Source organism: Lagopus leucura, unplaced genomic scaffold, assembly GCF_019238085.1.
Source record: "Lagopus leucura isolate 7727_CA_CO unplaced genomic scaffold, USGS_WTPT01 Super-Scaffold_100026, whole genome shotgun sequence".
Taxonomy (NCBI): Eukaryota; Metazoa; Chordata; class Aves; order Galliformes; family Phasianidae; genus Lagopus; species Lagopus leucura.
The window spans coordinates 4,807,934-4,828,015 of NW_024962277.1; the positions used below are offsets into that span (position 1 = coordinate 4,807,934).

Genomic DNA, 20,082 nt, shown 5'->3' on the forward strand with positions numbered 1-20,082 from the left:
TCTTGCTATTATTCTTTTAGACAGAACCCAGCTAACTGGGCTTCTTTATGCTGCTGTAAAAGTAACCTAACATGAAACAAGTCCCAGTCAGAGTTCCCATGGGAATTTGTCACACAGTACCCAATATTTGAAAATCAGACCTAGTGGCTCAGAGTGTGCCAAGTTATACAAAACTACAAAGTATTTATATGATTTGTGTAAGTATTACAAGATGTGGTTGTAGATGGGCCATTCATCTTCCTGGAAGACACTGCTTCATCTTAAAATTTGTGTTGTTACTGTTTCACTTATATTCTTTATAATAAAACTACCTTTAAACAGTATCTGCAGTTAACTTACATGTAACAGTAGAGGACAGTATGTACCATCTTTTGCAAGGTTGGGAGATGGTAAAGGTTTTTTTTCTTCACTTTTATTGACTTTGTAAATTTGAAATGGTTTCTGTCCCTTAGAAGTAATAGTTTGTTGGTAACCTTCACAGTTTGTATACTAAGTAAAGATAGGAGAATGTTTCTTGCCTTTAGAAAAGTGAAATAATCAAAATAACAAATACGAAAATAGTCATGGGACAGAAACAGTTCCCCAAACTGTTGTCAGTGTGTATTAAATTGCCTGTGTTTAGGTTGACATTTCTCCTTAAACTATCCTTGCTTATCTTGGTGGCCATCTCTAAAAAAGTAATAGTAACAGTGTAGTGCATTTCCTTGTAAAATACAGAATCACAGAATTGTAGGGGTTGGAAGGGACCTCCAGAGATCATTGAGTCCAACCCCCTGCCAAAGCAGGTTCCCTACACCAGGTCGCACAGGTAGGCATCCAGGCAGGTCTTGAACATCTCCAGAGAAGGAGACTCCACCACCTCCCTGGGCAGCCTGTTCCAGTGCTCCGTCACCTCACTGTAAAGAAGTTCTTGCGCATGTTTGTGCAGAACTTCCTATGCTGCAGTTTCTGGCCATTTCCCCTTGTCCTGTCTCCACTCACCACTGAAAAGAGTCCGGCCTCGCCATTCTGCCCCCCACACTTTAGATATTTATAGACCTGGATCAGGTCCCCTTTCAGTCTTCTTTTCTCAAGGCTGAACAGACCCATTTCACTCAGCCTTTCTTCATGAATCATTCATGATTCATACATGAATCTTCTGTCCAATTTTTGATGGCATTTTTAGGCAAGAACTTTTATTCCCAAAGCTTTTATCCTAGAGTTACATGGATTCTTCATTCAGGCTCTTTCTTGTTGATTTGTTGAGTGGAACGTGCTGGCGTCACTACCAGAGACTCCAGGAACAGCTTGCTTTAATGCAACCTGAGGCTGTGTGCTGTTGGGTCATGTTTTCTTTTCTTTTTTCTTTATTTTTTTTGTCTGTATTTGCTTCCCAGGGAATAGCTCTTCATAGTCTGATTTATCATATACAGATACATAGAATTATAAATGTTATTTATGTATTTATGTACACGCACTTTGAAATCATATAAACTATATATATTTAAGTGTCTGTATTTAAATATGCATATGTATCATCTAGATATACATATTGTGAGTCCAAATCACAGCACTTAAGTCCTTGCAAGCTGTGACAAGCCCACCACTGCCGGGATGATTTGATAGGAAAGCCTTCATCAGATCACCTACCAAGTGTGTACTGACCCTTGGCATTATTGTGAGATGGACAACCTGTGGGCTGGGAGGCCTGAAGTAGCACAGTGGTTGAGATGCTCTAGTCATGCTAAGGGAAGGATCCTTATTCCCTGCCGTGAGGTGAGGGAGGGGTCCTTACTCCCTGCTCTTACAGGTATGGGCCAGCCCTGGTCTGTAACTTCTCCCGGATATTTAACCATGTCTTCCCCTTTTCTATTTCTGTCCCTCTGCTTCTCATTATTTCACTTGATTATTTTGCAACAAAAGCAGTGTATCTTGCTTGGTTTCTGCTTCCTCCACGCAGCACTGAGTTGCTACGTAAAACCTTCAGGAGGAAGGCTGGGGAAGAGCCATTCCAGCATGTGGCTTCAGCTCTCAGCCACCACCTGAAACACATCCCATGACACTAACTCTCTTCTCCACAGCTGCCTTTCTTCCCTTTCTCCACCATTTTGCCTGTCTGTGTGCAAGCTGGGCACTGAGAGCTTCACCCAGGTTCTGTGCTCTGTGGCTGGGCCTGTGGAATGAGCATGCAAGGCAGAGGGGAGTTCAGTGCAGAGAGACAAAACAACAGTGGTGCCTCTAGAATGGAACAGGAGGGCGATGGTGGTTGTGGCTGAGCTCCATCTGCGGGTTCTGCACCCACATGTGCAAGCAGCAGCTTTGGGTTTTTATAGGATTGACTGTTCATTTAGTACTTATTATGACAGTGCAGGTACAAAGGAGCTCATCTGGTGTTGTGTTTTTTTTCAGTATGCAGATCTATCAGTTACTGCTGTTGTAGGAGTTTAAAATGATTTTTAGTTTAAATGTATGTAAAATGCGTGAGGGGTAACAAATGTTTGCCATGTCATTTAATGGGCTTGGGAGCGGAAATCAGCAGTATGGTGTGAACGCTTTTTGCAGATTGGTGTAGTGTGGACTTTGAAAAGTCTGTTTTGTCTTCTCTGTTGAGTTATGACTAGATACCTGCTTGTTGGCTGGACAACGAGCTGTCTGGCTGTTGTGATACTGTGACAAGTAATACCACTTCCTTGAAATTCTGGACGTAGGTTCTTTGTGTCAACTTTTCAGTAGACATCTGTGGTCAATGTTTTGTTTTGTAAGCAGTGGTTAAGAAAGGCAGGATCTTTGCCCCTGTGCTGATTCATCTTTTCCTCCAAATTACCTTGGTAAATACCAGAATTCAGAACTAACCAAAGGGACTACTTTTTATTTTCCTTCTTTTTATTACACCTTATCATATCACAGATGCAGTGAAGTTCACCTGCGGAGTGTTGTAACCCAGTTTTAAGCTCTTAAGAACCTAACAGGAAATGTAGGGTAGGTTATTTTGTAGCTGTCTGCTGCATGACGCACCTATATGATGCAATAATAATTTTCTTTTCCTGCTTGACTGTTTTGTGTGTGTGTGTAAAACAGGTTTTGTGGTGAAGTTTTCAAAATTGAACTGTAATATCTTCATTTTAAGACAAGAATTCCAAATGTTTTTGCGTACTGCCTAGGCAGTCATCCTATGAGAAGCATCCCATTAGAGCTCAAATCATTAAGTTTGATCTTATTCTTTGGTGGAAAGCGACCTCAGTCACTTAGATAGTTTTAATGCTGACTGTGTGCAGAGCTCAAAGGCTCCAGCCATTCATCATCACTGACCTCAGACAGCGACTGTCCATAGCCAGAGGAGGGAGGACCCGTAGGCTGATCTGGAGCTTGAAACAGTCAGCATTCTGCAGGGTAGGGACAACAGAGATTGACTTCTTGGGACCGTACGTCTCAGCTGTAGCCTCCTCAAGAAAGTAACCCTGAAATTACACTTAGAACAGTTGCTGATTAAAGCTTCATTACAATGTTAATCTCATAACACCCATGCGCCATGTTGACTATTTAAAAATTGGAAATGCTTGAAATACATTGTTCTTGAAAACAGTGTTTAAGAAATACATTTGTAGAGTTAACCCATTTGTGTATTAATTCCTTGAATAGCCCAGATGGGATCATTAGGCAGCAGTGCTCCAAGCAGTGCACATTTGGGAGTAATCACACTGCCAGTTTTCCTACCTTCTACTGTAACGTCTGCTGCTATGTGGCTGCTTTCTCTGTCTGAAACTGTAGCAGCACGTGAACCTGTTGCCATGGGTTACTGCTTACGTATTTCCAAAACCCTTTACTCTGCAAACAATGTAAGGGCTGAATATATATATATTTTAATTACTGTTTTTTTAAATACTGTATTTAACTTTGCACCTTTGCCTCCCGATGAATTCTTAAGCAGAATGTACACGTTCTCACAATGTGTTTTATTTATATAGTATATAACTCAATGTAGAAGCAAAAGAGGAAGGAAATTTATGAAGACTACACCACGGAAGACATGGGGGAGGGAGAATGAAAGGAAGAAAAGCTATTATGTTCTGCTTGTGGGTTTTTTGGCCAAGCAAATAGAAGGCACTGAAATCCATGGTGGGATTGTTTCTGTGGTGGGTTGTTTTGGTTCAGATTTTTTTTTTCCTTTTTTTTTTTTCCCCGACATAAGAGATTGAACAGAGTGCTGGAGTCTTGAGAAGTCATGGGAGGGGAAGCTCAGTGGCGTGGTTGAGATGGTGAGCCTATTTGCAAGAACGAAGTGCGAGCTGTGCATCCTGTTTGGTAACAAGGAAGCGGTAAATTTCAGCGAGCCGCACTGTTCGTTTTATACAACTGCAGAGATGCAAAATAGAAGACCATCATTTTTCTTTAGTGTACAACAGTTTGCTTTTGTGTAAGGAATAGTTTGGGACTGCGCTGAGTGTAATTTATGAAGGTTGAAAGAATGGATATCCCTCGTTCGGCATCGCGTGCCTGCATTTTTTTTTCCAGTTTAAGATAAAGAAGATGAAGATTTATCCTCCTGTTTTTTCCTCCTGTTTTATCAGTACCTCCTAAGCCTGTCCACCTCAAGCCTGGGCAAGAAAGAATTCCTCCTGCACCTTCTCGGCCTTTACCAGCTGATCCCAAGTCATCAAGGAGCTTAGCACCTGGAGAGGAGGAAATACCAATATCGGCAGGAGTCAACACGCTCATTGAGAAATTTGAAAGTATTAGGTAAACATGTTATTGTACCTTTTAAACTATATGTTGCAGTGGTTATAGCTTGTAACTTGGAGTTTAAGATGTGCTGAATTTGAGTGCTCTCCCACAAGTGAGTAGCTCAGAGTCTGCTTTTAGTAAGTTGACTTGTTTTTGCATTATAGGAAATTGATTATTGTGATACGAAATAATTGAGTTCTCTGCTTAAGACTCAGTAAGTGTCAGGCTTACTGTTGCATTGCTGCTTGGAGGTGGGGGATAGTTCAGTGTCAATGTATTTTGAAATGGCATAGTGTATAACAGTTTCCTTAGAAACTTTAAGTGTGAAACATTGAGTGGGGTCAGAGCTGATGTACAAAACAGCTCATTTCATAAACACGTGAAAATCCTTTTCAAGACTAAACTTGGCTGATGGACCTAAATGATTGTTTTCATAAAGAGGGAATGGAGACAGAGACACTGTACTTGTTCCCTTTAGCGTGTTACCACCTGGGTAAATCTAGTAAGGTCTCTTTTAGATAGGAAGAGGTAATGCTTTCTTGTGCTTCAAAAAAGGTCCCCTCTCTGACAGAAAATAACTTGCCACAAAGACTTTGTTCTCTTGAAGAATGTGAATTCCTGTTTAAACAAACCCATAAACAAATGCTTTTTTTAACAGATGATTCCTCTTGCCCCAAATGTTCAAACCAAACTGTACTTTAGGGCAAGGTGGGGAGTGTTAAAGATTTAGGATTCTGCTGGTAACTTATGGTTAGGAATGGTGTGTTTTTTACCTGAATATTGGGTGAATGTTGTTACAGCAGTGTCTGTTCACATGCCTCCTGGTATTGTCAGGGGGCTGTAAGAAATGTGGCTTGAAACAAATGATAATCAGGCCCAGTCTCTTTTGAGGTGCTTTTGAAACTTCTCATTGTTAATGTGAATGGCTGGGGTGCTTTCTCTTCACCTGCAGGCAACCTGTACATATTCTTCAAAGGAACCAGCTAAATTTAGCTCTTAAGATGGAACCAGGCCTGGACTCATCCAAACAGTCGAGCTCGTGTGACTGTGACATGGTAGCTTCCAGCGGCTGTTCAACAAATGAAAAAAGTGAAGCAGATGAAAATGAGCCAGACGTACCGCGCGGTGCGGATCTATCCAACACAGACATAATGAAAATTAAAGAGCTAAGCATAGGCGATAACAAAAGCCATGAAGACTGTACTGCTGTGAGTGTGAGCAAAGAACCCTCTAGAGAGCTTGGCAGTAAAGACTCAACTGCAGAACTGAACGGTAATGGTAAAATTCCCAACAGAGACAGTGGCATTGACAGCCCTTCTTGTAGCGTGGCAGGGGAAACTTTCCCCAACGAAGAAGGTGCAGAGCAGAAGAAGCCCGGTGTGTCTGGGAATCCGGGGGAGATGGAACCTGACAAAAAGAGCACCAAATCTTCCTCTGCAGAGCAGAAGAGAGACTCCACACAGGATGAAGACAGTGATATTGATGAAGGAAGTAGCGAGGAACAAGAAACAGCAGAAGTGCCAAAGTTAGAGTATATGGATATAAACAAGGTAAGGTGGTTTAACGTTACTTCACCTGAAGCCTGTTTCTGACTCTTTCAGAGATCCCTTGCATCACTTTTGTGTGTTTGGGATTTTTTCTTTGCTCTTATGTCAGAGGATCATGACAGACCTTGATTTCCTGCTCAGTTTGGGTCATAGCTTGTTCCTGTTCTAGACTGTATCTGTTAGAAAGGTTTCCAGTCTTAATTTAAAAGGTTCCTTCTTATGAGTGTGCATCAGAGGCAGAGACAAGTTGTTAAAACTGAAGTTCCATTTGTAGGTAAAGACTTGGACCCTGTGTTTTTTGTTTGAATTTGTGCAGGTTTGGCTCCTACTTACTAGGTCACGTTGTTTGCAGTGGGACTCCATGAGATGACATGCTAATTGGATAGTTAATCTTCCAGGCTCAGGGCCTTATATTCTGGAAGGACACGCACATTGGAAATCTCACTTAGCAGTGTATATATATACGTAATTTTTTTTAAAGGAGCCTGTGATTCTGTTAGTGTGGCTACTTTTTGAATTCAGAAAGTTATTTTGAGGGTATTCTGTGGAAAATAAGGGGGTCCATGCTGTTGTATATTTGCTGCATCTGTTTAACGTTAATGGCATTCCTTTGATTATCTGTTTATCAGGACAGTTACATTTAAAAATAGGTTAGACTTTTCATTACAGGAAAACAAGATGCTTCAAGCAATATGTCTGCAAAATATTCCCCTTCTTGATTTTTTTTTTTTTTCTTTTTTTGTTTGTGTTTGGGTTGTTTCTCATTTGGACATCATGAGAGTACGGTTTGTGTTCAGAACAATACCATGAGCACTAACAGCCAGACTAGTGAATTGTAGTGCTCACATCTCAGTGCAAATGGAGTGGTTCTGCTGAGGTCACAGAATAAATCCTGAGTTATGTACATCAAGAGTTTGTCCCTCTGGGAGAGGTGACAGTTTAAACTCATTTGGTAGCTCCTAGATCAGATCAACCAGTATTACAGAGTGATGAAATTGTATGCAAGTATGTGATGTGCTTGAAGTTCTGTCATTCAGTGCTGACAGCTGTAACTTCAGAGTAAAATTAAAGCTCTGTGATGTCCCCCTTTTTTCCAAGCAGACAGTGTGCTGAGACAAACACACCTCCAGGGAGGTACGAAAAAGCCCCGGAACTTCTCCAGTGAATGCACTGCTTTATGCTGCTGTCCTTTCTCTTTATTACAAGCTCAGGCTTGTGTGACTAGAGTCACATTCCCTTCACATGGCTCAAACACCAGCATTGTTGCCTGGGACAGGTGTTGCCCATCCAATACTTAATTGCTGCTCCTTTTGCAATTTCGGTGCATGTCAAACTTATTGAAATTGACTGGTTTTACCACCCTAGCTTTACACATGATGGTTCTGTTAGACAACAGAAAGAATTGAGACTTAATATTGCCAAAGTGCTGCGTAACTAAGAATCAGTCTCTCAAAGAGGAGACCCTTCTCCTGCTGCCCAGTTGCTGCCTGGGTGTGTGTGAGGTAGGGGTTGCTGCCTGCCTGGAGCATGCTGCATGTTGGCAGACCCAAGTACCACAGACTCAGATGAATTCCCTTAGGTCTGTCAGGTACCAGTGGGAGTTCAGCAAGAGGAAAGGATAGAAACACTGATTTTGGTGTCATGGATACCATTGGTGTCACAGAAATAGCTGACCTGAAAGCAAAACTTGAGAGTTTATTCTGGCAAGTAGTCCTTGTCAAAGTGAAAGTTGTTTGTATCCTTGTAAAGGAACCGACACTTTCCATCCCAATTGCACCAACTTCCATTTGTTCAGCTAGTAGTGTTTCATCCTAGAGGCTCCAAAGCACAGCAGAGCCTCAGCTCAGGTGTCAGGATCTCCAGGGTCTCTTTTGACTCCATCCAGGAGGGAGCCTGAGCACAGTTCTCATTGCTCACCCCTGCCACCATTTGTTAGGACTCGTGGACTGGAATGCCATAAAGCATCCTGCAGACTGGGGAGTAGTGAGGGCCATGAGAGCTGGGTCTGCTTGGCAAACCTGGGTGCTTGCTGTATATGGAGAGGATGTGATCTCATTTGCCTTCCTGCAGATCTGCAGTCTCACCTGGTAGCTGGTGGGGATGGCAGAGGAGCAGCCTGTCAGCTGGGCAGGAAGGCTGCAGGGCAGGCAGCCCGCGTCCTGCGCAGGAATAATCCATGGCAATATGAGATGGGATCCAGCAGGACTGCTGGTCTGCCCTGCCAAGGGAAATGTGTGTTGTATGCAAGAAATCAGTGTGGGGGATCCTCCAGAAAGCTATTAGTGGGAAAGATTCTTATTACCATCTGCTAAAACTTAGTTTGTGTCCATTAACATCTGGTATCTCTTCAGTATTCCACTAGTGTAAGCTCATTTACATCTCACATCACAGGCGTCACCATCACAGTGCATGGCTTCTGGTCTGCTGCTGTTCACTTTCCTTTATGTGTATCTTCATACATAAACACGTATACTATGAAATACTTCAATTATTTTATCTTCATAATATATGTATATAGGTATTTGTGCAACTAAAGTATTATTTAAAAAAATTATTACTTGCAACATATCAGCAAGAAAATGATGAATAATGATTGGAATGATTCTTTAATCTGGGCATTAGATTTCCTTTTCGAGTTAGGCATGCAGTATAAAAGCAGCTGTGGCAAGCCCAGGTGGAAGACTTTACAGTGTCATTAAGAAGAGTTTTACTGATAAATATTACAAATAATTACTGGTCTAAGACATTGGAATTTTGATGGATGTTTTTAAATAGTGCTCCTTAGGCTAAATGTCCATATAGTGTGAAATAATGCAATTAAACACTGAGTTACGTGGTCATATTTGTCAGTAGGGTGCTTAATGAATTTCTAAAAGGGCAAGATCTCTAGAGGAGGAAATGCTCTGTTTTCTTGTGTTCCTTTTTTTCCTATTGGGACTTCTCATCTGAATGAGTATCGGAGGACAGGTGTGACATTAATGTGATGTACTTCAGGTCTATCCTTGCAGTTTGGGTTGATTTCAGTTTTGAGAAGGCTGTTTTGACACTGACCACAAGAAGTGAGCCCAGTTTTATGGCCACGTGTGGGGAAAGGCTTAAAGACATGCTGCCTCTCCTTCAGTGTAAGGATTGTGCCCTCTTCTGGGGACACAGCGTGCACCAGCTCAAGATCAGGTGTAGCCAACTGGTGTGTTACATGTTCACAGCACCCTCTCAGTCTGCCCTCTGGTTCTGATGCAAATCTGGATGCTGCAGAGTGAGTCTGTAAGGGTACAGAGCCATGGCTTCCAACAAGCATGATTCAGTTTGAAGCTGCCTTGTTATGTGATTGCTCTGAGTTCACATCACCCTTAAGAAAGCGGGGAGTTTTCCAGAAAGCAACATGCCAGAACGGCTGGGAAGAAGAGCTCAGTGAGCACCCACGTTGGTGTGTGAGCAGGAGAGACCCTTTCTTCCTCCTGGGTTGTCCCAGGGCAGGCTGTGTGTCAGGGCTTTGTTCCTGCCTCCCCTTTCCCGCTGCCGGTACCGGCTGCAGCTGCGCGGCGGAGGTAACCAGCGCTCTCATTAAACAGTCACGTTTTCCAGAGAGCTTTGTTGTAGTTGGAGGAGGATGCATGGGAAGTACAGCTGCAGAATGATTTAACGATGGCTCACTGATTCCTGGGGTATTGCGTTAAGCGAAGTTCATGAATAAACATTAGTAGAAAAAGAATCGTATTTGCTTTTCTCCTCTCTAGATTTGTACTTCAGAGCGCTGTCTATCACCCGAGCTTTCACACATCCCTTGGCTGGTGAAGTCATGCTGCCTGATGGATGACTTGCATTGTTTTATTTAGTCTGGGTTCAGCTCTGCAGTGTGGTGTGGCTTCCTTTGGGAGTCTGCAGCGCAAGCTCACAGATCTCACTGTTAGCACACAATTATTGAGATACGTTTTAAATCACGGGAGTGACTTGCTGGGATTTCCAGCAATCTTTTATCAGAATGAGACTGAACAAGGGGAGCTTATTAGTTTTGATAATGTTTCAGAAAATGTCAGGAGCTCTGAGAACTGAGGCATGTTAGCCTTGATGGGTACAAAAAAAGCAATGACAAAAGCATGACTGATGCCTCTGTCATCCAAGGTTCTGCTGACCGCCACTGCCTGGGAGCAGTGGAGTGATGCTGCTGAGATGGGTAATGCTTTCTCGTGTCCTTTTGTTCAGATATTTTTCACTAATAGTAACGTGTGCTCATTAATAATCATAAAAAAATGCCTTTCTCCATCTGTCCCACTTCATGAGAACCTGCTGTGTAAAATAATGCTGATAATGGAGAGCCCCCCTGGGCCTCGTACAGTCACTGACGTGTTCCTGTTCTGCCTGTACCTAGCTGGAGTTGTGCTTCTGATTTCACAGTGCAGTTTGTGTTGGAAAACGTGACCTGCAGTCCTGAAAGTCAGACCTCTGGGTAAGATTATCTCCACGTGTATTTGGGAAAAAAAGATTTTGACTTGGCCTTGAAGAGGATATGAAGTGATTATCTGCACTTCCTGATTTGACACTAGGGATTGTGGCCAAAGTAATCGTTTTCTTATGAGAATCTGTGGAGGCCTCCTGATTTGGTGCATCAGTTGGCTTACAGCAGGTTAGTGGGGGAGCTTTGTTTGGGAACTTTCTGTCTTGTTTCCTGATTCAGTGATACTTTGCAAGCCTTTAGATGAACCCGCACAAGTTAGCCACTGAGCGAACCAGTGTAGCCAGTCATAGAGCACAAGTTAAGAAAAATTGGATACGTTCTTGTCTTCACTTTCGTCGAATATGCTGAATAAAGTAAGATCTCAGCACTACAAAAAAGCCCTGCAATACAACAACTTTTCCATATTGCTTTAACGTTTTTGCTTAGGAAGTTGTCTATGGTCTTTTTGGGACCTTCTGCAGAGGAAGGAGGGCAACAGGTTGGCTTGAGCCCACCACCCTGTTCCAGGCAGCCACAGCTTGAAGGAGGGCAACCAATGCCTGCAGCCCCTTCTCCCAGTGCCTGGCACCTGGTGGGCAGCTGGTCAGACTCTCAGGAAGCACTGATGTGCTTGGGGCCCTTCATTGCACAACAGTGTCTGCTGTTACTCTCTTTGTGTCTGTGATTGGCAAATTTACGCGTTTGCGGGGGCAGATGTACTCCCACTGCAGGTGGGAATCTGCCCTTTTATGAGAACCTCGTGCTGGTGGTGCATTTCCTTTATTTTAAAATGTTTTATGGACACAAGTAAAGCTGAAAACGAACTGTTGGACCTTCAACACAGAAGTGAAAGAGCATCACGCAACTGCTGTTCCAGGCACTGCAGTGAGCTTCCTGTGTCACAAATAAGCACCCACAATTCCCTTTTCTCATCTTCCTTGTCACTCCGCCAGCTCAGCTGCTCTGAAAAGGTCCTGCAGCGGTTGTACAGCTGTCGTGTGGGACTGTGGTCCTGCCGAGTGGTCATGGTGGGCAAAGGAGGAGGAAAACGTATTTACAAAGAATAAAACAGCTTAGAATTCATTTTAAGTGGAAAGCTGAGTATTTTATTTGCCATGTCATTTACATGCACGCTTTTTCTGCAGGGCTCTATTAGGAAAGCTAAATGTGCTTCACCGGTCCCCTGTAGCAGTCACTCAGATCATGTGCAGTTTGTACTGTAAGCTGAGTGTGTTTGATAACAGCCACCTGCATGGGCAGAGGCCTGGTTACCAGATGCCTGTTCTGAGTAGGCTGGAGACGGTGACAGCCCCAGATACCCGGCCCCTTTGAATTGGTGCAAAATCAAGTATGTGGTGAGTTCTCCTATGAAGAAAGGTTGGGGGAACTGGATTTGTTTAGCTTAGAGAATAGAAGGCTCTGGGGAGACCTCATTGTGGCCTTCCAGTACTTGAAGGGAGCGTATAAACAGGAAAGGGAACGGCTGTTTTCGAGGGTGGATCATGGAGAGGAGAAGGGGAATGGTTTTAAACTGAGACGGGAGGCTTAGGTTGGATATTAGGAGGAAGTTTTCACACACAGGGTGTGAGGCACTGGAACAGGTTGCCCCAGGAGGCTGTGGATGCCCCATCCGTGGAGGCATTCAAGGCCAGGCTGGATGTGGCTCTGGGCAGCCTGGTCTGGTGCTTGGCGACCTGCACACAGCAGGGGGTTGAAACCAGATGATATTTGTGGTCCTTTTCAACCCAGGCCATTTTGTGATTCTGTGATTCTCCTTGCTACTGGTTCACTTCAGGTTAGTGATGTTAGGTGTGTCTCAAGTCTCCTTAGGTTGGGCATGCTGTGTCTCTGATTTCTTTGTTACCCCAACAAGAGGACTCTTTTCCCCCAGCCGTCTTTGTTGCCAAAGTCATTACGCTGAAAGCCTGTTCACTTCAGCAAGCAGGACTCCTTCGATTCCTGTCAGACTGTAGTTGAGTTAGTAAGTGTGAACAGAGACTTACATAAAGCTGTTACATAAGGAATATAAATGCGTTTCAGTTTGCATGCTTTTAGTTTTCCTTCGAAACGAAGGAAACACAGACCATGAAATATGTTGTCCATATTCCCTGCTGTACAGCTCTGCCTGTGTCAAATCTGTCCTTCCAAGAACACAACGCAGGATGGTTGGAGCTGGGCTGTCCTCGTAATTCACTGCATCAACTATTTTAAGTACAATGTTATGTCAGTTAAAAGGTGAATAAGTTGCAGATCAGTCTGAAAAACATGCCTGTCTGCCACTAGCAGAAGGAGCAGCTGAAGATGATCTTGCCTTAAAACGTAATGCTCAGCTCAGGCTGATATTGTGCTCGGCCGTCGTTTAGTCCTCGAGCAGATGTCAGCAAGATTTTTGTAAGTATAAACTCAGTTGCAGATGGTGAAGGTCAGGAGGTTAGAAAGTGCCTGTGCTATGTAAAGATTTACTTTTGAGAGCGAATGTATTTGGTTGAAAATAATTATTTTTCAAATTCAGAACTCAAAAAATCAGAGGATGTTCTGGGTGCTGGCGTGCCAGCCGGATGACATCAGTGCCTTTCATTCAGGCACTCAGCAAATCTGGCAAGTAAATTCTTTCTCAGCAAGAGATCCCAGTTATTGGAATCTTAATGGCCAGCAGTGTCTTTCATTATAATCTATAATAAGCTGTGTTTCTCCATAACGGCTTCAAAGCATTGTGCTGTGCCTTCTTTTCTCCCAGAATATTAACGTATATCATATAGTCACTCAATCCAGCATTTCCAATACAGCAAAAGTCCTCACTGTCCCTTGGTTGCTGCTTCTGTCACAGAGCTGTAGGTACTTGGGCTAAGTGGTACCTTATTTTGTGTAGGGTAGCTGTGGGCCTGGTTTGCTTGGATTCATGGCTAGCTTTGAAAAGGCTTTCAGGTCTTTTGGTTGCACAGCAGTTTGTCTGAATGTGTTTTTTAATTTAAATTTGTTTCTTTTTGACTTTGTACGTAATCAAAACAAGATGGCATTGAAGAAGCTTAAAGAGAGAGTTTCAGTGACACTTTCTAGCCATGTTGTGTGTCTAGTGAGGGGCTGGCAAGCAGATGGAGATAGGTGTTAGGGACAGAAATCTCTGCTGCTGCTGGGGGCCCAGGTACTTCCTGGAGCAGAAGCAGGCTTTGTTTTTAATTGACTTCAGCTGAACTCATTCTCTGCGGATTTGTCCGGTCCTTTTGTGAGCCTGTGGGAACCTTTGCTGCCTGCTGCTCTGTGTGCTCCAGGGCTGTGCACACAGGGATGTGGTGCTTAGGGAAGCAGCTCTTGGTCTTGAAGCAGCACTTCAGTGGTTTGATTTGATGCAGTCAGTTCTCCAATGCAAGCAGTGGTGAATAATTGCACCAAGCTGTTGCTGTCTGTTCCATTAACTGTTTATACATCTCTCTAACCTACATCACAGTTGTCTTTTTCCCAGCTCCAGCCCATTGAAATTTCCTTACCCTTTACTATCCTTGCTGCCCCTTTCCAGTGTTGCACTCCTGTTTCTACCAACCAGCCCTCAAGTCTGGAACACAGTTTTGATTTGATTACATGTAGACATGGAGTTTGAAGTCTAGACTTTCAAAGGTATCTAGAGTTTGTCAGAAAGCTAGAGCTGGTGTCACCCTAATTCAAGTATTTCTAAACACACAGGAAAGCAAGAGTCTGTGGAGTCTGTGTAAGTGGTGAAGTAAGTTTATGCCTCCTAGTTGTATTCAAGCTTCTGATTTAGTTCTTATTTATTTATTTTAATGAGCACAGTGTAAGGCTTTGCTGGGTAATTTCAGTTACACTGCTGAAACTGGTGAGTGTTTAAAGCTGCACAGAGCTCATAGAAATATAGCAGAGAGTAACCTTGCACTGTCTGGGGAGTGTGAAGTGTGCCCAAACAGGTCTTTTCTAGTTTCTGTTTGTTTTTGTATGCATGACCCAAGTTAAAAATTGAGAACTGTTAATTTGCAGTCTAATGTCTCAGTAACCAAATAAACTAGATATATCTCCAGATTTAGTGGATGTTTCCAAAAAACAAAAAAAACCCAGAAAAACAGAAAAACATATCAAATGAAAACACAAAGAAATAAAGTGATGTCCTCTCCAGCTTTCAGAAAATGGCTTAAAAAAATCTCTCTAAGGCAAATTGATCCTTTGGTGAGAAGTGTGGAGCAGATTCTGAAGTGTTTTATGCTCCTTCACTTTGGGCTTCTTATCGGCAGGGCGTTTGACCCACGGAAGAATGGGAGGGAGGACGGTTGGTGAAGGTTAGTTGTGCTGGAGCAGATGGATTCTGTTATTTGTAACTTCTTTTTTTTCTTTCTTTTTTTTTTTTCTTAACAGTGTACAGAGCCCCAAAAGCTATTCAACATTGCAAATGAACTGCTCCATACAGAAGAAGCGTATGTTAAAAGACTCCATCTGTTGGATCAGGTAATTCAATTGGATGGTATATGTAATTATTATATAAAGAAAAACATGAATGTGCAGTAAGAGCAAAGGAAAAATGAAGATGATTAACGTTGCTTAAGAAAAAAAGAGACAGGGCAAACTGTCACCTAGTTAGAAATCTTGTTAGAAGCTGCAGCCTTCAGAGAGTCATTTAGCACCATCCAACCCTACAACCTGTGTGGAAAGCTTTCCAGTGTTTGCTTTGGATGAGCAAAGGCTGTTTCAAGACCCCTAGAAATCCAGGGAGTGTCTTTCACTTTTGTTCAGTACAGTGTGATTTTCCTACAGAGAAACAAAATAATCAAAGCGTTGATTTTGCTTCGTGTAAATAACAGTAAGTGCTCTTCAGGGACTGATTCTTCTTTGCAGCTTACACTCCCAAATACAAGATGTCTCATCTTCTCAGTAGTTTCAATCTGTTTGACTTACAACCACCCCAGACATTTCTAATGGAGAAGTAAGCCCTTATGCATAAATCTGACCCTGTTTGACAATGGGCTTATGTTTAGTGAAACTCCTGAGAATGCTTAAGCTGGTGATCCCCAGGGACTGAGTGCCAGAAGTCAGATGTTGTGGCTCTGTTCTGAGGCAGTCAGCTTTGCAGTACTACAACCTGATGCCGCCGTGTTCAGGATTTTTTAAACTCTGTGTTGGTACTGTCTTGTCTCATGCAGGTGTTTTGCACTAAGTTGTCAGAAGCAGGTATTTCATCTGAAGTGATAACGGGCATCTTTTCAAATATTTCTTCTATCTATTGTTTCCACGGACAATTTCTTCTTCCTGAGCTCAAAACAAGAATTACACAAGAATGGTGGGTAACTGTCAGTACAATTACTTTTAAAATACATTTTCAAGAAACTTTAGTGACCCGGGCATCTGATTTTATTCCAGCATTTTTAGTTGTTTGATGCAGTAGTTCACTTGTTGTTTAACACATTAGCATGGAGTCTCTTAAACCTCTTTTATCTCTATTGTTCCTGAATACAGTAGACCTGAGCACTCAGCATTTCTACAGTACTTTGTGAGAATTTTATTCCAGACCAGAGTACTATTGGAGCTGTTTTTCTTACTGTATTTCCACTATCCTTGTTTTGCAGTACTGTGAAATTGTAGTACTAGGAAAGAAACAAAGTGCTTATTTTGCTCCATGGATGATCTTGTCCCCAGTGTGAAATACTGAAAAATATGGATATTTTCCAAAGAAGGACACATCATCGTATCACAGTCTGGACTCTGCGTGCCGTGTTGGAGACTTCATGAGACACATCCATTTGATATTTTAATGTAGTGATTATGTAAAATTCACTGTTATAAAATTAGCATTTTATCAGCCAAACAAAGGAAAATCTAGAAAGATAAGATAGACAGCCTTGTGCCCATGAATGAGTTTACATCTGTTACGCAGCTGTTTCTATTGTAGTTTAGTACCACAGTATTGGACAAGATCTCACCCAATAATTTGCTGGCCTTCTGTGAAATAATAAATATTATTTGTTACACTGTACATACACTTTCTTTAAGAAAATAGTTCTTTTTTTAATGTAAGTAATAATAGTCAAATATCAAAATTTGGCAACTGTAGTAAGTTTTCACCTTTCTGCCTATCACTCCATTTAATTGCAATGCAGATGTAGGACCCTTGACTTGGGATGATGCTCTGGCTGCAGAATGCCCTGCAGTGGAAGGTGCTAATAATGCTGATGCTGCACCTTATTTCATATTAAAGTCAACAAAGTTGACCTTTTCAGCTATCCCAAATGATGAAGTCAAGATATGAGCTCCCATCCCTCTTGCTAGAGTCCAGTCTTCTTCTCATAGGTCATCAATATCCATAAGAAATAAAAAGTGTCAGCACCTTTGCACTCGACCTGTGTCTACAGGGAGAGATATAATAAAGGAAAGGAAAACTGGAGAGACTGGAAGTCAGGGCAGGGCATGAACTCATTCCGTGGCTAAAGGACAGTAGTGTAAACAGACTGTGAGTCAGGAGTTCAGCGAGGAAAGCTGGGGAAAAAATGGAAGGGAATCTTAAACTGGTTCTGTCAAGAGGACTGGAACATGAGAAAATTGGATATGCAGCTCTCATTGTCGTTTACACATGTAGCTCCCGTAGAGGCCCTCTGGATGTCTCCCCATAAATGACAGCTTCAGCTTTACCTGGCTCTTCAGTGGGTGCAGGCTGTGCTGCTGAGAGGGGAAAGAGGGTGCAGGGTGGCTGTGCTGCCACAGCTCCCCAGGGATACTGCAGTATCTTTGTAGTATGAATCCAGCAAATCACAGCAATTGTTTTTTCCTATGTGCAATTTAACTAAAAACGCAGATCTGCAGAGGAAAGCAAATGGATTTCCTTGCCTGGAACTGTGAACTTGGGCAGAGCTGTTGGTACTAATGGGGACTTTGTAGGTCTCCAGGCTCATCTGAACTTCCTGCTGCTGCTTGGTAGTACCAAACACAAGCAAGGGCCAGCCTGGTGTGGTGCTGGACTGGGAGATGCCAGCCCAGATGTGTTCCTGGGTTCCATGGGTGGGTAGGAGATAACAGTAGAAGTCTGTTATTGTGTATTCTCTCTTAAAATAGAATTGATTTTCACAGATTTCTGTACTTAGCATTCTCTTTCCAATAGGAGTGTGAACCCACGGTTAGGAGACATCCTGCAGAAACTGGCTCCTTTCCTGAAGATGTATGGAGAATATGTGAAGAACTTTGACAGGGCAATGGACATGGTGAATACGTGCATGCAGAGGTCATCTCCTTTCAAAGATGTTGTTCAGAATATACAGGTATGTTGTTAACTAGCTTGATGTGGCGTTGAGATCCTCATTTATTTTATTTCCAGTGCATGGCAGTGTTTTGCTACAGGGTGGTACTATTTTAGAATTAAAAGAAATACAATTTTATTGGCAGATTTTTCTTCTCTTTTTCCTGTGCAACACAGAGTTTTCACATAGTTGGCTTTTTCTCCCCCTTGAGTATTCAAGAGGAGAAGTGGAAGTAAAAGAATGAAACTTAGACATTTGCCTGTCAGTTTTGACTATCTTGGAATTCTGTATTTGTTACCTACGTATGTCCTGGAATGTGAGGAGAATGGGGTGAGTTCTCTCCTTAAGGGAGAGAGTGAGTGTATTTTCTGTTCATACTTACACAGCGGAATGGAGAATTATTGGTGGCTCAGTCCTTCCTGTGCACTTCTGTGCCTCTTTAGTGGGTCGCCGTGCCTTATGTGCTACCTTATGCAGGGCACCCTTTGCTCTGATACTCAACATATCCACCTGTAAACTCATTTTCTCATTACTAATTCTAAGTGTTGCTTTTTAACGTGGACATTTTCCTTCTGAGGCTGATGCTTTTGACTTTGGCTCATCACTGGCGGCACCACCTGGAGGAAGCTGTCGGGGTTTCTGACGCCCTTGTTGATCTGGTGTTTCTGAGGTTCACTAAGCTGTGCGTGGTGCTAGAGGGCCACAGCTCTGCCAGAGGGTGCTTAGCATGGATTTTCATGTGATCATACTCGTGAGGAAAGCTGTGTGGGGAGGAGGAAGAGCTCTGCTTACGCTAGTGTCAGTAGGACCTGTCTGAGGCACTGGTCCAGCTGCAGGATGCAGGCCTGCAGGCATCTCTCCGCAGGTTCTGGAAGTGTGGACCATCCTTCAGGGGAGGTGAGGCCTGGCAGGGAGAGGGTTAAGCTGAGCAGGGAGCACAGCTGCTGCCCTAAATGGGAGCTTGTCGGCTGGCCAGCTGTCGGGAATCAAGTAATCCCAGCAAGCTGGGAGAGGAGAGGCCCTGTGCAGAGGGTAAGGGCTGCCGGCCTTCTCAGACAGAAGCTCCCTCTTGGAAGAGCAGAGGAAAGGCAGCAGGAACTGGGAAATCTCTTCTTCTACCAGACTCTCACTGTATGTGGCCTTTTCTTAACCTTTTTCTGTCTAAATCCAGCCTGTTCTCGCTGAGGCTCTGTGCAGCTAAGTGCATCTGTTGGCTGGAATTTGAGCCCAGGCACTGCTGGGCCCCTGGGGCTCTGGCTTCTCTGCAAGGGGCTCCGCGGCCCTCCTCACCTGCCTGCTGCCCCCAAGGACTCCGGCTGGGCTCCCAGCACTCCCTGCCTGACCTGGTCCCGTGGAAGGGGGAAGCAGAGGCACAGCTGGGCTCTGGAGGAAATTGGGCCTCTTCTAGTGCAAGCACTTAGAAGAACTTGTGCTTTCAGTGTGCGTGGGCATTTTGCTGTCTTCTGGCATGCATTTCTGAGGGATAATTTAGTTAGTAACTGTTCTCTCTACAGCATAGAGAGCTGCCCTCCCTGAAATTCTGTATCTGCACTGCGTACCATCAACACAAATAATTCCTCTTAGCTGCCTCTGTGCAAAACACGTTGGCAGCTGCCCAAGACCATGTGCATCTTTTAGCAGAACTTTGGCAGGCAGTGTTAGGGCAGAGGATGCAACAGGAGATTTGATTCTGAAGCCTACTGATGGCAGTATTTCACTGTAGGTTATTTTAGCTCTGGCATCACAGCACCTTCTGCTTCTGTTGTGAGTATAGTGAGTTTAGGAGAGATTTGTCCTGAAAGGCTTAGTTAACTCATCTGGCCTATCTCTGTGCTACCTGGAGCCACAGGTACTTTTACAGGCAACCGATGTCCTTTGAGTCCTCTCTCCCTGCTACTCAAGGAACTGCTGTAGCCTCTGTTAATAGAACTACAGCAGAAGTCTACAGTGTATCAGAAAGTGGTGGTTTAGCGTATGGAAAACTTCAGCCTGATGTTCTGGTTGTACTATTTGTATATACAAATGATTTTGCAGTTGCATTTCTATTGCAGAGGAGCTGCCGTAGGCTTTTACATCTCTCCATGGCATGGAACAATTACTGCAGGGTTCTTACAGTGTACAGAATTACATACAGGATGCGGAATTGCATTTATGTGACTCCTCTTACGACCTT

At 43.3% G+C, this 20,082-nt stretch overlaps 1 protein-coding gene across 4 annotated transcripts in view; it reads left to right on the forward strand.

Moving 5' to 3' along the window:
• FGD3 (FYVE, RhoGEF and PH domain containing 3) overlaps positions 1 to 20,082 on the forward strand; it is a 103,538-nt gene that overhangs the window by 56,098 nt on the left and 27,358 nt on the right. For all 4 annotated transcript variants that reach the window (XM_042880316.1, XM_042880315.1, XM_042880317.1 and 1 more), the window contains exons 3-7: positions 4,548 to 4,716; positions 5,654 to 6,251; positions 15,043 to 15,132; positions 15,825 to 15,961; positions 17,774 to 17,930. In XM_042880316.1, the coding sequence (XP_042736250.1) occupies positions 4,548 to 4,716; positions 5,654 to 6,251; positions 15,043 to 15,132; positions 15,825 to 15,961; positions 17,774 to 17,930 (1,151 nt within the window). The remainder of the gene's footprint in view (positions 1 to 4,547; positions 4,717 to 5,653; positions 6,252 to 15,042; positions 15,133 to 15,824; positions 15,962 to 17,773; positions 17,931 to 20,082) is intronic.